This window comes from Calidris pugnax, unplaced genomic scaffold (genome assembly GCF_001431845.1).
Source record: "Calidris pugnax isolate Ruff unplaced genomic scaffold, ASM143184v1 scaffold162, whole genome shotgun sequence".
In the NCBI taxonomy this organism is placed as follows: domain Eukaryota; kingdom Metazoa; phylum Chordata; class Aves; order Charadriiformes; family Scolopacidae; genus Calidris; species Calidris pugnax.
Genome location: NW_015090900.1, coordinates 628,025 through 644,802, shown reverse-complemented (window position 1 = coordinate 644,802; position 16,778 = coordinate 628,025). Strand labels below are relative to the sequence as shown.

The 16,778-nt window shown below is 41.3% G+C and overlaps 1 protein-coding gene across 1 annotated transcript in view; it reads right to left on the bottom strand.

Annotated features, from left to right (window-relative positions):
• TMEM57 (transmembrane protein 57) overlaps positions 1 to 16,778 on the bottom strand; it is a 29,348-nt gene that overhangs the window by 8,963 nt on the left and 3,607 nt on the right. The window contains exons 2-6 of the mRNA XM_014948601.1: positions 10,625 to 10,766; positions 9,731 to 9,857; positions 7,559 to 7,682; positions 5,045 to 5,223; positions 4,081 to 4,579 (exon numbers count right to left, since the gene is read on the bottom strand). Coding sequence (XP_014804087.1) covers positions 4,081 to 4,579; positions 5,045 to 5,223; positions 7,559 to 7,682; positions 9,731 to 9,857; positions 10,625 to 10,766 — 1,071 coding nt within the window. The remainder of the gene's footprint in view (positions 1 to 4,080; positions 4,580 to 5,044; positions 5,224 to 7,558; positions 7,683 to 9,730; positions 9,858 to 10,624; positions 10,767 to 16,778) is intronic.

Sequence of the window (16,778 nt, the reverse complement as noted above, 5' to 3'; positions counted from 1 at the left end):
TAAGTGGCTGGCATTTCAAAAGGTTATTCTGTTTCTGAACAGTCCGAGCACGACGATGACACCGGCTTGAAAATGGTTTGCTACTGCTAGAAGGGTCATCTCCCAGATTTCTAATTCACATTCCCAGTTCTTTTGCTTTTCTAGTCTATATTTTCCTTCACTCCCATCATACTTGCATGAAACACTGACCATTTCCCCACCGCAGCTGACAGCAGAAAGCCTTCTGCTACACTAATGCCATTTCAGGCAGGGGGGCGAAGGAGGAACCAGCAATTACTCTCAGGACATCGATGGTGCCAGAAATGTACAATAATTAGCACCAAATGGACAGAAATTTACATTAAAACCCTCAAGTCTGTCTCTGCAGGTAACGTAAAATTTTAGGAAAGCAAAATAAGATGTGGCAGACCAGCCTTTGCTTCCCAAAGATTTTTCTTGGTCCAAGTGCCAAAAGATGTCATCGTTATCTCTGAGAATAATTAGTACATAAGACAGCTTGTTTCAACACCTCGTGTGCCAAAGGCAAGACCTCTACGGATACAAACAGTTTTGCCAAGCTGCACTGCCAGGTTTTTGTGGGCTTTTTAATTTTTTTTAAGGGTGCAAATAGCTACAAGGCAGGACACGATTATTCCTCTGTAATAAGTAATATAAAAAAAACCCTCAACTTCTACAGCAACTCCAGCTTGGACTTTGTTCAATACATCGAGCCCCCGAAACGTGAAGGGGGCTCAGATCACAGAGATGCAATTATTAAGCGCTTGACAAACCCCCAGCAGATTTCAGCATCCATCAGAAGTAGATATTCTTTTCAATAGTAGGAACCAAAAAAAAAAAGAAAAACCAAGAAAAAGATGACTTCCAAGGCTGAGCAGCAGGGACAGAGCCTCTTGACTCCCCTGGCTGTGTCACGGTGACAATAACCTAACACAGTAGTCACTGAAATACCCAGAGATGGGGATCGGTAACGTCCTCTCCAGAAAACTAAACACACGTGCACTAACCATTTACCAGAGAGAACAAAACTAAAAACTTACTGTTTCAAATAAGATCAATACAGTATATATAAAAATATACATTGAAATTCATCAGCAGTGCCCTTTTGGATATAAACGTCACAACGAGTATTTAAGAGAAGAAGTCAATAAGCAATGCAAGACTGTCTTGTTCTCACAAAAACCCCAATCTTCATCTCGAATAACTCCCGTTAATCCCGAGTCCCCAGCAGGCAGAAGGCATACTTTCCATTTAATACTGGTTAGTCAGCTCAAGGAAATCATTTGTGAACACAAAAGGAAAGCAGCTTGGCTTTGACATCCTGCTGGGAGGCTGCTGGACAAGAGGTTATAAAAAGCATCTTTATTTGGAGGCTGAGCAGATCTGATCCGAGCCGAAAAGTCGGGCACAAACGTAGAACTTGCCACAGCCCTTCGCAGGGCACAGCACTGACGCAGCCTAAAAGTTTAATAAATGGGAATGAATAATCCTAATTTCACTGAATTTCACTGAATCTTTTAGAGTTGGAAGGGACCATAGAGATCATCTAGTCCAACTCCCCTGCTAAAGCAGGATTGCCTAGAGCTAGAGCATGTTACTCAGGAGCATCCAGGCGGGTCTTGAAAATCTCCAAGGAAGGGGACTCCACACCCTCCCTGGGCAGCCTGTTCCAGGGCTCTGTCACCCTCACCGTGAAGAAGTTTCTCCTCAGATTTGAGTGGAACCTCTTCTGTTCCAACTTGTGCCCGTTGCCCCTTGTCCTCTCAGTGGGAACCACTGAAAAGAGTCTGGCTCCCTCCTCCTTCAACCCTCCCTTGAGATACTTGTAGGCGTTGATAAGGTCTCCCCTCAGCCTTAATGGAAGTGGAAAAGATGAACAAGTGCCTTAAACCCCAGGGACAGGAAAACTGACAAGTTAAAAAAAACAAACAAACAACAAACACGAATTTTTAAATTTAAGCGCATTCCATCCCATCTGATTTATCAGACGAGTTTACGCTTCCATTGCTGTAGGAGTTACACACTCAGTCTGAGCATAAACTGGATTTTATGAATGATTTCAGTCATCTAGGATTGTAAGGAGCTGTACGCGGCGACACATGGGACGTTGGTGTTTGAAGAGCTCCTGGCTCGTCTGCACCGGGAAATCCGTGCACAATAAGCAGCTCCATCAATTTGTAGCACAACAGCCACATCACGCCCACGCCTCACACACAAACACTAGACAAAAGAAAGGCTGAAGGAGCTTAATTCACTTTCAAGGCAGAGTGAGGCTCCCTTGTACAAAGGCACTCTCCGAGTACAGTGATCGTTACCCTGTCCCTACCCAGTCAATTAGAGGAGCTCAAGTTCTGGAAGGGCACCCTCTAGTTCATTGTGTACTCATTTCTGCGTTAGAAAACCCATTTTGGACAATTGCAATGACCACCTGGTCTGAACTCACATCCCAGCATATAAAAATGTCAATGGGTCATTTGAAACTTAAAACACAAGAGGTTTAAATCGCATGCCTTGTCATAGCTACAGGGGACAAAATCCTCAGCCTGCCAGGCCATTCTACAAAGTGCTTCCTTCCTCTTTGCTCAGGATTTACAAACCACATTCTGAACTGCAGCAAAGCTGAACTGACCTGCTCTCTTCTCCAGCAAGCAAAGCAGCAACATAAAGAGTAGGGAGATGCCCATCTGAAACTGGAACATACAAATACTGCAGTCCTATACATGCTCATTTAGATGCAGCCTTGCTGAGGACAGAGCCATCTGCATCCCATTAATCTTGGCTGCATTTGATTCACAGATTAAATTGATTAGCTGCTTTCTTATTTGCTTCGTACAAGTTCTCTGCAGACATGAGGTATCAATTAGTCTGGATATTTAATTGGCAGAGGTAGGCCAATCAGTGGCAGAGCGATTATCGGAGGAGAAAATAATATTTGCATTGAAGTAATTGTATTCTCAAAGCACAAATCCTCAGGGACAAACCGGAGTGAAAAGTCCAATTATCAAAAGGTACCTGCAGAGAAAGCCAACCTGACCTGCCAATTAGGTTAGTCAACGAGGATTTGTTGGCCAAAGAGAGTTCAGAACATGAGAAAAGGAAAAAAGAGAGACATAAGCCAGGAATGGCAGGAAAGTGCATAATTGCACAATGATTTTTTTCTAGGTGTATCTCTATCCCCATTTTGAACAATTACGCACTATTTTTCTTCCAAGTACCTGCTTTGGTAACTCACAACAACACCGTGTGTCTCAGGACTCAGATGCTCTAAGTACTTAGCTGCATTTCATAGATCTATCTTAAACTTCAGATAAGAAGTACTTAGCTGCATTTCATAGATCTATCTTGATTTAAACTTCAGATAAGCATAGGTAAAGGTGTGACTTTCAATCGTTATCATTGACAAGGCAGCTAAACGAAATCCCTGAGATCTGTCCTTAAGCAGCAGGTATGCAAGTAAACGAAATCCCTGAGATCTGTCCTTAAGCCATTAAGGCAGCAGGTATGCAAACAGGAATCTGAATTCAGCACTTCAGGGGTTATGTAGTAGCTGATACTTGGCATCTACACTTGTCAACTGAAGATTAAAACAAAAGCTGAACATTTCAGGGGAAAAAGAACCCAACCAAACCAACCAAAACCAAAAAATTAAGACAAAACACCTGTTCAGGCACCATCAAACCCCACTGAATTCCCTGGAGACGTAAAGGTCACCCCATGGAAGATTTGTCAAGAGCACATCCACTGAGGTCTGTGATAACGACTCTCCACATTTCCCTCATGCCTTCGATCAAATGATCATCAAAGCTATTTATTCTGCCTCACAACACCCCTGTGAGGTAGGGAAGCATCATATTCTGAGGTAGAAAGGAAGACATTTGCTCAAGGCTGCAGAGCACATCAGAGGCAAAAATCAGGAAGAGAACCCAAAAGGCAGAACTCCCAGTTTTCTTATCCCATTACCAGACAATTGTGTCTTCTTTATGGGATTGTTACATTTCCCTAAGAAAAAAAATAATAAATCTGACGGAGCGGAACGAAGGGAGGATACGAGAGGCTGCTACACGATGCTCAGATCAAACTTACCTTACCAGTGCGTCTGGTTTGCTCAGCTGGTTATTAGGAATACAATTTTCCATTAAGTCCTTGTGTGTGCTCGGGCTCTTGCTCGCACACTTCTGTTTTTTCTCATTTTTAGTGGATGAGGAAGGGATGCTCCCGTTGGTCGCACTGTGACTGCGAGGCGAGGAGTTCACAACTCCGCTGACGTTTTTGTAATTTTTGGACGAGGCAGTGCATGAGTCCTCTTTTAAGAGGTTTTCTGTACTTCCTACAAGATCATTATTTAATCTTTTACTATTGATATGGTTTTCCATATATTCAATTTCTTGTATTTTAGAGTCTACAGGTTGCAAAATATTGTTATTTATTCCAAGGTTGTGTTTCTTAGCATCCTTGTCCTTTTCTTTCCCTTTTTCTCTATATTCTAGCTCTGGCAACGTTGCAGTTATTTTTTTATTGGCTGGAATGCCTCCATTGTGCTGCAAAAGTATTGAGGAATCCATATCAGATAATCCTTTGGCTGCTGCAATACCAAAATGAAAAAAAAATAATAAATACTTAGTTCATTAAATCAATCGATACCGTGACATACAAAGAAAAATCATTGACTACACATCAATCTTCTCTGCAGAAAATAATCACTATTAGAGTCTATCTAGAAAAGGAAATCAGAAGTCACATGATATTTTAAGACTTCTCTCTCATTACAGGCAGGAAATGGTAACCAAGGGATTTAATAATAAATACTAGTGCCTCATAGAGCGCTACCCACTGCCCGGATTGATGCAGTTGCTAATAAAGAACTAAACAGAGAGGACATAATTCATTTCTACTGTCACTGCCAAAAGAATTTTAATTCTGGCTCCTCTGAGTTCACTGTTCTTTCATCAAAACAACATGGACTAAAGAAGCTCCTCCTTAGCAGGCTTTTTTTTTTTTTTTTAACAGCAGATAATAGCAAACACATTAAGTAATAAGTATAACTTGCCTTCCTCTGCCTCCCTCTCTTGCCTTTGGAGCATCTGCTGCTCTGGGGGCAGAGCCTGCTGGAGGAGCTGCATGTAGAATTCGTTCTCTTTCTGCACTTCTTTTTGTTTTCTTAAACGCATTTTGTAGCTGACGTAACTTTTAAAGCCAAAGCCCAAAGTGGCGACAGGGTAGCCAATACTAAGAAAAACAAACAAAAAAAAGCAACATTATTATTCAAAACGTAATCATGATAGCAAATCCATAACTTGTAATCAATTATATAGCTGTGAATACATCTGGATTACAACTTTTCAGAGAAAATTACATATAAATCATTTTTTTGCTGTACTACAATAAAGCTCCAGTTCAACAACGTAGGCACTTCTTTATCAAGATAAAATTACAGTTCATTACAGACAGCAATTAACTGTAGCATAGATTAAAGGATTACGACAATGCAATTGCACTATGCATAGCAGAGACAGCTTTTAGACAAGCACCAGACTAGGAATTAGGCATCTTTTAAGGAGATAACAGCCAAATGCACCAGAAATTCCCAAGTTTTGCTCCTGAAGGGCCATGTAAAACACACACAAGATGTTAAGATGGGAGATGTGCTGACAACATCCAGAACAGTGAAAGGAGAAACTGATCCTCAGCCTCAGCCCCATCCCTTTGCAGTCAGAAACTGAGAGCAGATCCCTTTTTCACTGAGATGTGCTGACAACATCCAGAACAGTGAAGGGAGAAACTGATCCTCAGCCCCATCCCTTTGCAGTCAGAAATTGAGAGCAAATCCCTTTTCCACCGCTCTTTAAATAAAGCAGAGACAAAAGAAGGGTTCTCCAAAACGCCGCCTCTGCAACAGGCCCCGTGACACCGTCGCTGCAGCTCAGGCTGGGAAACCAGAGCTGGAGAAGGCACTGGGACAGACACATGTTGGGGCTCCTGCACCTCTGGGGGTGGCCAAGGATGTCCCCTGCTGCTGGCACAGCCACAACTGACCCCCCAGGTAAAGCCTCAGTAACCACCCGCCTCTGACGAGGATGGTCACAATTAAGCACATCTTTTCAGGGCAACAAACAGCCTTTGGAAACTCCTCCTTTAGGAGCCTGACCTTGAAGCTGCAAGCCAAAAACATCTAATCTCTAAACTTGGTTCTTCCACTTATCTCCCTGAGAGATAAGATACGAAGAATTTCACTTCCAGCCAGACTCTGCTGTGCCATTTGTTGACGGGGATGACAGAAGCATAACAGAACTTTGGAATATTTTATTTTTTTTGTTGCCTATCAGCTTCATCACGCAGAATTTAAATATTCTTATTAGCTTGTGACAACTGCACCAATACAGAATGCAAACGAGTCAGGCTGGGGTATTGATTAACAAGGATACTCGATCAATAAGCAAACAGTCCTCTACAAAAATAAATATATCTTTGGCAAATATTTTAACAAAGTGCAGCGAAGTTGCATTTTAAACACCGAAGGTGTCCCAGATCAAGGGAAAACTCGGTTGCAGACAACTATTAACCATTAAAACCTTCTCATTCTTTGCTCAGTAACAGCGCTGGGCAAATTGCATCTCTAAGTAAGCTGCCAGAATGCACGAATCATTTGCATATGCATCTGACATTATCTCTGCCAATGCTGCTTTTGTAACGCTGCGTAAAGCCAGCTGGAGCTACAGCTCCAAAACTCTGATGACAAGCTGAAATATTTGCATCCAATTCAGCAGCAGAAAGACCTTTCTTCACAGCTCCTAAAGTGCTTTTGTAACCCATTATAAAATTTAATTAGCGTTTAAGGGATTTATTGCGCAACGTAGACAATATAAATTAAAATGACAGATGTCTAATTTATCGGAGATGGTATCACAGGGAGCTAGACCAAATGACTCCAGGAAAAATAAGACATATTTTACATGCAGCCTGATCAATGCATCATACACTAAAAACTTGCAGAATAAAAGTGCATTTCGTCCAGATACGGATACTCTGCAGTTCAGTCTTTTGCCTAAAATCACTCTTAACCCTTCCAAAGAAGTAGTGTAACAAGTAGTGCTTGGTTTTTATTTTCTGTCACAATTTTCAACCTCAAGCTTATTTACTTCCTCTGGTGAACTATGAACTCAGATGCTCATGAGAACCCTTCTCATTGGAGAGGAACAGAGAAGAGTTCTTTGTTAGAGAAAAAGAAGAACATTTTTGTAATGGGATAAATAAATTATCGGTGAAACTGGTTTTTTTGCTACTTTTACCTTCTACTTGTTATGTAAACTGGTGACAAGACCTTTCAAGAAATGGTAGGAATATCCATGCTATGGATTCCCTGCAGCTCACGAGCACTGTTACCTTCAGAAAAGGTTGCACTTGATTAATGTTTACCATATGTTTCTCCTGGAATATTTAATGACCGATGAGCGAGGGCAGAAATGAAGAGCCAAAACCCTGAACCAAAATAAAAAGCCCTGAAGAGTAATTGTCCTGGTGAAATAAAGGTTAATAAGAAAAGATGTAAAAAAACCCCACTTACCAGTGTGCTGCAAATGGGCGACAAAGGTCGACGTGGAAGTTTTTTAAATCTTTAAATCTAATGGCTGCTTCAATATAAACAAAAAGTATCCACAGTGATACTGTTGGTAAGCACACCCCCCTCTCTATGGAGAGAAGAGAAAAAGAAACACCTTAGTAACATATCACAAGCAGCAAATATTTTAGAGTTATTTTTCAAACATTCAAAAAGTCAAGGGAACTTTTCAGACAGACTTATAAGGAATTGTAAGAGGGTTTCTTGAGAATGAAGTATCTAAGATGTCTTTGCTTTAAACCTACTCTGAACTTTCCGGTCCTTATCTTGCTTTATTACTTTTATAAGGCATCAGTGAAAAATAACAGATGCAGAGCTCATGAAATAGCTTGGCACAAAACCCTAGAGAAAGAACACAAATGGAAGAAACTGCAGAAGATGAGGTAATGGTACAGCTTATGATCTTTGAGTCAGAAGTGGTAGCTGGGACTACTTTTTCACTCCAAGTTGGGTATATCTCAGCAGCAGCAGCAGGGAGCAAATCAGCTGAGGAGAGAGCAGTGAGTAAGCAGAGGGCTGAGTACTCCATATACAGTAACGCAGACAACAGGCTGCAACTCAGAACTCCACACCAGGGAAGGGTGAGGACGCTGCACTGATTTCTCTCCAGCACCACTGGGGAGAACCTAAAACAGTAGAAATTAAGACTAAGGTCTTAATGCTCTCGGCCAACGGAAAACACCACTGTTGCATGCAATATAGCCACCGTAAAGTTCATGATTACATACTGACATCAACATATTGTGTGCTGATTGGGAAACAGATCTTCAGTTCAAAACTAAAAAGAGCATCACTCTGAGGCCCTGGTGTTATTTACCGGGGTCTCTACTTTGGTCTTTCTCAAACGGCTGCGCTCTGTGTAAATGAGAAAACTATAACAGAAACTGTCAGCTTAAAGGGACTCAACACTTCAGTGAGGTAGATGGACCACCTAAAAAGATCTTAACTTCCTAAAAAGAAGCCAAAAAAAGAGCAAGTTCCTATCAACTGAGACGAGCACTTAAAAAGAAGAATCCCTAAGGCCGCAGTGAATTAAATTATTAAACCAGCTCAATGGCTACAGTTAAAACTGGACCATCAGGCCCTTTAGGATTTCTAAACATCAGCTCTGAGAACAACTTCAGATAACACTTTACCATCTTAGTACAATCCTAAAAATAACTCCAGATTTTTAACATATTTTAAATTGGGCAGCAACTGGTTCACGGTATCTTCCATTAGCTCCCACATTGTCATTATTCTAAATGACTAACTTGTCAGAAAGATGACTGCTTTCACCAGTGAGCTGGGAAACAATCCGTGCTCTCCTGCAAATCCTTGTGATCTGACAGCAAGTCTAACAGGAAATATTACAAAACCCCCAAATCCCAAGGACTTGCGTCGAAAAAAGTTACCTCTTAAAAAAATAAAAATAAAAATCAAGTTTTATTCCTTTTTTCTTCTTTTTTGATGGAGGGAAAGGCTTACTTATAACTCGTGTCAAGTATCAGTGCTCACTCAAACTAAACCATCTCCCCCCAATCCAACTGCTGCCCCAAATCCCAAGGATTTATTAATGAAAAAACCCAAACAACTAAGAATTAAAAAAAAAAGGGGGGGGGCGGTTGGCAGGGAGATTTCTCCAAACGTGTCTCAAACTGTTGGGGCAGCCACTGGGATTACCAGCCTTTTTGCTCAGAAACTGAATCCAGTTGACACAAAGATTTGACTAATATGAATTTAAACTACAATAATATCCCAAATTAGCAGCACATGCATTGAGTAGTAGGAAGAACGTAACACTCTTTAACAGACTTTTCCTGTGTGCTCTGTATTCGTTGAATTGCTGCAGGAGGGTTTTGAAGTCAGGAAAATATTTCTTTTTATTACTGCTGTGGGTTTCCTGTTTATACACCTTCAGTTCCATTGGTCAAGCTTTAATGATTACTCCAAGATGCACCCAGACACGTATCAAACGCAAATCAGCATTTAAAAGAAAGCAGAAGAACATTTTTCAACCATAACTAAATTGCATTAAAACAAAAGTGGTACCAAATACAATAGGTGTTTCTGTGTGCTACTAAAAGCTGTAAAATATATATTTAAATCCTTAAGTTGTAAATAAAAAACAGGACCTACCTGTGTGCCAGACATACTGTACCCAAACATACGTGCTGGCGGCAAAAAACAGCCATTGGATTGGTATGAAGAGCAGACATATGATATTTGATGTGAATGCTACACACACAAAAAATACTGAAAAGGCCTAAAAGAAAAGAGGGGTGAGGGGAAAGAAGAGTGTTTTGGTTTAATCCGGCCAATGTTACCAGTTTATTTATAAATATTGACACCACAACAATTTCACCATAGAAACACTAGTGGTGTTTTTAATCAGGGCAGAGAGATGGCCCATGAAAGGAGAAACTCAGCCAATTAAGAGAGAATGGGTGCAACTTGAGGATTTGTGCCCATCCACTCTTCCAACAAGCCTCCAGGCAGCTGTATTTATTCCTTATCATTTTGTTTGAAGACTTTCATTTACATTGTTGACACAATATTATCATTACTATATTCTCCTTCAACCAACCAACCAGCAGCATCATTTACTCTCTGACAATAGTAAATAGCCAAAGAGGCAGGGGCTACTGTGTTATTTTAAGGAAAACCCTGTTATATACCAACCAGCAGCATCATTTACTCTCTGACAGAATAGTAAATAGCCAGGGGCTACCGTGTTATTTTAAGGAAAACCCTGTTATACAGGGATCTAAACCAATTCATTAGTCTCAGGAATTAAAACAATATCTTCTTATGATGAAAATTTGATGGCTATGTGTTTCACTTCCACTTGCCACAGATAAAATAGGCAGTCACGGAGATGAGACTTGAGGCCAGGTGTCACCTCGTCACTTGAAAATTCCTCCTCTTGTGAAAATGCTCATCAGCACCATGAAGTTAGTTGTGTGACATGGGATATGCCCTGAAACGCTGCAGGATTCCCCGACAGGGACAGTCATTTTGTGATATACTTACCAACCCCTGGTATCTGAAGGAATCGTAAACACTCCTGATGAAGAGCCAGAACGGCCACAGATACTCAAATCGGAACTCCAGGACAAAATCTGCCAGCAGTACCAGGGCCCACACCACCAGGAACTTCAGATACAGAAAAGTACTGTAAAAAAACAAAAAAAAGGTAATTTCAGGTCAGTATTTCCAATAGAGAGACTTAAGTTTTGGTTGGTTTTTTTAAATTACAAGTTCAGGAATAAAAGCTATAGACAACTATAATACAGGTAAGAAAAGTTCATGCAGAATAATTTTACAAAATAGGTAGTTTTATTATTACATTAAAATCAGACCTGGTCTAATAAAGTTAATGATACTGAACCGTGTATGTATTTAACCTAGCAAAGAAAGGGAAGGCTCACTGTTCTTACAAGACATTCAGCAACAATCTCCCTTTAGCTTTGCAGGGCATTTTTACAAAGCAAAGTCCTGCCCACAGGTACCACTCAGGGCTGAAATGCTTCTCTTCTACTTGGAGCTCAGAAATCTCTGCCTTCCCTCTCCTCAGCAGACTGCAGATGTTCACTCATTTCCCACATTTAACACAAACTGCAACACCAATAAATTGAGATATATTTTAAGCCTCTAACTATAGCAATTAGGAAGAGTGTTTTGATACTGAGTTGGCAGAGTTATATTTGAAAACATCCACATTGAAGTAAATGCATCCATGTAAAAACAACAAAAAAAACCGTAACAGAAAAATGGAGGCGCATGAGCCTTGAGACCAGACAGTCTATTTTTTTATTATTTCAAAGCCAAATTCCCTTATTCTTAGTCCTGCATTTTGGAGCACTGATGATCCTTCTTGGCTACAAAGCTCAAAATATTTTGAGATCACACCCAACTAACACAGGAGCACTCGAGGGATCAGCTCAATCCATTGTGCTAAAAAGGATGAAGGAAAAACCCTTTTTCCCCAAATTCCAGCACCCGGCGACCTACTACACCACCCCAGTTCCCCATAATGCAACTACCTTGTTTGCTGTACTGGGTTATTAGAAAGGTGGGGTTTTAAAATATACTTTAATTTTTGTAAATAAAGGGCAGTTTTTTTCCTTTTAGTAACTTATTTTTCCTCTTCTATGATACTGCCAACAAAACCAGCAGAACTTTGCCCTGGAATGTTTACTGAGAAGTTGCCAAGAGTTTGTGGACGCAGTGCCAGGTAGGGTCAAGTTTCCACAACGTTCATGGACCTGGGGCTTTTTTAGGAAGTTGTTCAGAGCTTCAGAGAAGATAGAAAATAGAAAACGTCTATGACAAGTGGTAGGTACCAGCAGAGGTTTAGAAGCAACTCAACTACTCGTCCAATTATCACTCACGATATCTGTAACACAAAGTCAAATTCCAAACCACCCAACTGGGAAAACACTTTGATTTCTCATGAATCAAAAAATTAATTGTGTGTGCCTGAAAGTGACCCTTCTGAACCACCCTGGCTCTACAGCTTCCCCTCAATGGAAGAGTTATTGCTTCTCTTTCTCATTTGCTATATGTTATCAAGCTCTCCCCTAAAAGCCCAAAGCCAAGGTTTTCACTGTGACTACTCTCCCTGTAAGGAATGGCTGCAGTGGAACTACTTACCTAAAGGCTCTCAAATGTACTCGCACAAGTTCATGCTTTAAATCAGCACAAGTGAAAGAAAAACTTCACAGAAAATAAATTTTTGAAGTCTGAGACAAATAGGCAGCTAGTCCTGCGTTTAACCCACCTTGGCTTCCTCCCACCCACTATTTGAAATATTCTGCACCTGGCGTTGAATATAATGGGACTGAAACAAAAAAAAAGAAAAGTAAATAAAGAGACTAGAGGAAGCACTTTAATTTAATGGAAACATTAAACAACACACACACTTGGAAAAGTTAAGGTACTGCTTTTACAGAACCATCCCCAGCCACTTAGTCAAAAATTACTCTTGAAAAGGAATGAAACAACAGTATAAAAATTACAAAAAAAAACCCCAAAACAACCCACAACAAAACCCACCAAAAAGCCTTAGATGGTCGTGTTTGTCCTGGTAGATTATGCGTGCATTCAGTTTATTTAAAGTTTAAATCCTCAACAGAAATCTGTAAAAAGGAGCTGCATTCAGAGACTACAGGGATATAAAAGGTGAGAGGTGTTTGGGTCCAGTCCCCATGGTTCATTTTGACCGTGGTGTTGAACTGTCTCGTGCAGGGCAGCTCCTGAGATTTAAGAAAATACCTAAAGGCATCCCACCCAGACAATCATTATGGTGCCTGTTTAGGTGGAAGAATCAGTCGTGCGGTGTAGGCGCTTTTTCCTGGGTTAAAGTTATGGCTATTGTTTATTTTTCTGCCACTGAAATCCATAAAGAGACTGCATTTTTCCCAGAAAATTAGGGTTGTCAGAACTAATGCTTTTCAACTGTAAAGTGCCACTCTAAATTAAAGCATTTGCTGAATAAGAGGTCTGTAATACAGCCATTAAAGTGATTTCTAATATTTAAATTCCTATCAATCCAAAGGCCATGACGACATTTACCAACTTTTAAAGTGGAACTGTAACAATACAACATCTGGAATAGGGTTTTCCCAGCAACATTAAAGAGCCTACTTCTCAGTCAGCTGAAGGACTCGGAAGAATTTACTAAGAACAAGACTAAGGCACAAGAAAATTATTTCCTTTTATAAAAGACTCACCCACTATGTCAGCCCCAGCAACACAGTTCACTGTTGTGTAATATATTCTATGTATCTATTCAACTGCACAGGTCCATGTGCATACATGAACTTATAGAAAATATTTTAAAGGTACTAAGGTACTATATTCCATCAACTGGTGGAAGGTTTTAGGGGGTTTGGGTTGGTTTTTTTTTTCCATCAGGACCCTCTGCTCCCCCTGAATTAAAGCATGCAGGACTGCAGAGTCAGAGACCACAGTCCATAACTAAACATGCCACCCCAGCTTTAAAAATTGATATAGACAGCAGATATCAGCTCCTCCTCGAAATGGGCTGGTTTTACAAACTGTGCTGAGCTTCCACACTGGGTTCCAAGAGGCACGAGTGCCTTTGCAGCACACTGCAGTCTGCAGGTGACAGAGGGTCTTTGGAGGAGGAAGAAAGGAACAACACAAATCTGGGCTTTCCCTTCTTCCACGAAGGTGTGTTGCACACCCAGATTTGCTGTCCTGGCAAGTACACCCTTCAGCAGTTCATTTACAAGTGCTTACTGAACAGACGCCTCTGCAGCGAAAACTTAAATTAGTGATAGCTGAAAAATGTACAGCAAAAAAATTAAACCTCAAGGAAAACCAGGCAAACGGACCTCTGGCTTTGCCAGGCGAATGGCTCTGCTGCAGGTTTGTTTTTTTCACACGACAGACTGTTCAAGAAAGATCACATGAATGAAATGACTAAGAAAATTTAGCAATAGCCCTCCTCCCTTTCCCTGCTCTGTACTACCCACTTTTACTTCATTCCTTGCTCTCCAATCCCTTGATTCCTTCCAGACACCGTCCATCCCTCCAGCACAATTCTATTGTTACCCAGTCTCTGTGTCCCCCCCCCCGGGACACGCTCATCCTCCAGCCATGGGGTGCCCCTGAGCCTCCCACACTCATTGATCCTTCTGGGCACATCCACACATTTCCCCAATTCTGACAGCGCCTGCGTCGGTGCCCTCACTTCCAGATAATATTCCCCAGGCAGAAGTGCTTTCTAACCTCTGCAGCCCTTCTATTAGAGAGGCTGAAATATGCTCCATGATGTCAATTATCATTCCGAGTTTGTTCTCAAACAGGGGAAGATTGATGCAGACGAATACCTAAAATCTGGGTTATCCAATTTCCTGACACATGTCGAAAAAAAAAAAATAAAAAAATCTGACTTCAGGGATGTGACAGAGGTTTAAGAAGGACAGTGCTTTCCCTAGAAAACTAGCATATGGTATCTAATCTTGCAGGGTGAGACAAGATGAGGGGAAGGATGGACACGTTTCTGAGCAGAGCAGGGAAGGAGCAGGAGGGAGCAGTGATTACAGTGCTGCCAGTTCTGTGAAAGGTCAATTGATTGCTAATGTATATGGAACATAAAGATTTATTCATAACCCAACAGTGGCTGTGCTCCTTCTTTGAATTTTCAAACAAATTATTTTCCTCCTTATTCTCCCCCCTGCCCAAGTGCCAGCTGCCATTTCCTTTTTTTTAAATTTTTTTTTCCCCCTCTTGTTCTTTGTTCTCTTTTTACTACCTCACAGAAACAAATATTGTCCTTGCTGTAAGGTAAAACCATTTTTCAAAAAATGGTTTAAAAAAACCCCACAATTACACACCCCAAATCCAAACTGGTAGCAAATTAAGCCTCTATTCAATCCCACTATTATCAGCAAGTCCCAAAGGCTGGGAATTGATGGCGTGTTTCATTCTGCAGCCCAACTCACACGAGACCACAGAGGGGAAGGCACCTCGAGGCTGGCAGGCAACCAACAGCAGAGGGAAGTTTTAGGAAGGTGCAGTTCACTGTGCAAGTGAAGTTACCAAAGAGCCAACAACCACCATCTCGAGGTTACCCACCCAATGTCAGACCCGACACTGAGGAGGCTGATTGAGCATCACTGGAGATTTTCAATTAAAAAAGCTTGATATATGTAAACACACAAACAAAGGGCAACGGAGCTGGTGAGGGGTCTGGAGCACAAGTCTTATGAGAAGTGGCTGAGGGAGCTGGGGGTGTTCAGCCTGGAGAAGAGGGGGCTGAGGGGAGACCTCCTCACTCTCTACAACTCCCTGAAAGGAGGGTGTAGCCAGGGGGGGTCGGTCTCTTCTCCCAAGGAACAGGCCATGGGACAAGTGGAAATGGCCTCAAGTTGCACCAGGGGAGGTTCAGATTGGATATTAGGAAAAATTTTAACATGAAAAGGGTTATGAAGCCTTGAAATGAGCTGTCCAGGGAAGTGGTTGAGGCACCATCCCTGGAGGTATTTAAAAGACAAGGAGACATAGTGCTTAGAGACATGGCCTAAAGATGAGTTTTATCAGAGTTAGGTTGATGGTTGGACTCGATGATCTGAAAGGTCCCTTCCAACCTGGACAATTATATATATACACTTATATAGAACCATATATGTCAGAGTATTACTAGTGGGCAAAAAAAGGTAGTACAGAAAGAGCACAGAGAGCAAACACGCCTGCTGGGATGTGCTCTGCACATTGGAAACTGTTATGTGAAATACTTGCCAACTAAATTTTTGAAAAGGAAGAGAAATGGAAAGAATGCCAGGAAACCTCCCTGACTCCTTATTCACTGTCTTGATATGGCATAGAATATATCCAATCACCCAACTATGGACACGTAAGTAAAGGAAGATAAAATAGAAAACTCTTACAAGTAATTCTGGAAGCGAGTGTAATAACCTGCTGAACCACAGGCGTATAATCAGCAATCAGTATTGTAGTACCAGACAAGAGACACTTTCAGCCCACGGTGGTAACTCAGCTGAAAACACCCCCCAGTCCAGAACACATAAAATAAAGCGAGAGGAATCGCAGTGTGTAGAGAATGAAAGTCACAGGCAGAGGGAAGCAATATTACATGTACCATTGGGGTTGACACAGTAGAACACATTTAAATGTAAGCTAAATTAGATTTGAGACCTGAATTTAAGTTAAAGTCATAAAAGGTAGCGCTGCTGGTTTGTTACAGACCTCCAGGGCAAGCTGAGAAGAAAATGTTTTTCCCCATATAGGAAGCTTATAAAAAAAAGTGCCAGAATAAATCAGTAGGAAGAATCATTATGGATTGAAAAAAAAAAAAAAAAAAAGGGAAAAAAAAAAAAAAGGAAAAGGCTAAAAAAAGGCCACATTCCTAGAGATAGTAATGAACTGCTTTTGCTTGCAGTTTATTTGGCTGTCAGCAGAGTCAAAAATCAAGTCCTTGGAAAGAAGCCATATCAGAAGTTGGGTGGCAGAGACACCCATGGGAGGATCTGAGCAAAGGGATCCCAGTATCAAGAACCGCTGCCCGGTACGAGATGCCCGGGGCAGGGATGGCCTTTGTGCCATCACGGGTATCTCAGGAACCACTGGGAGATTAGAGACACAGACACATCCCCCGGGCACTCGCTTGGCTGCCAGCCCAGGTGCTGCCTCTGAT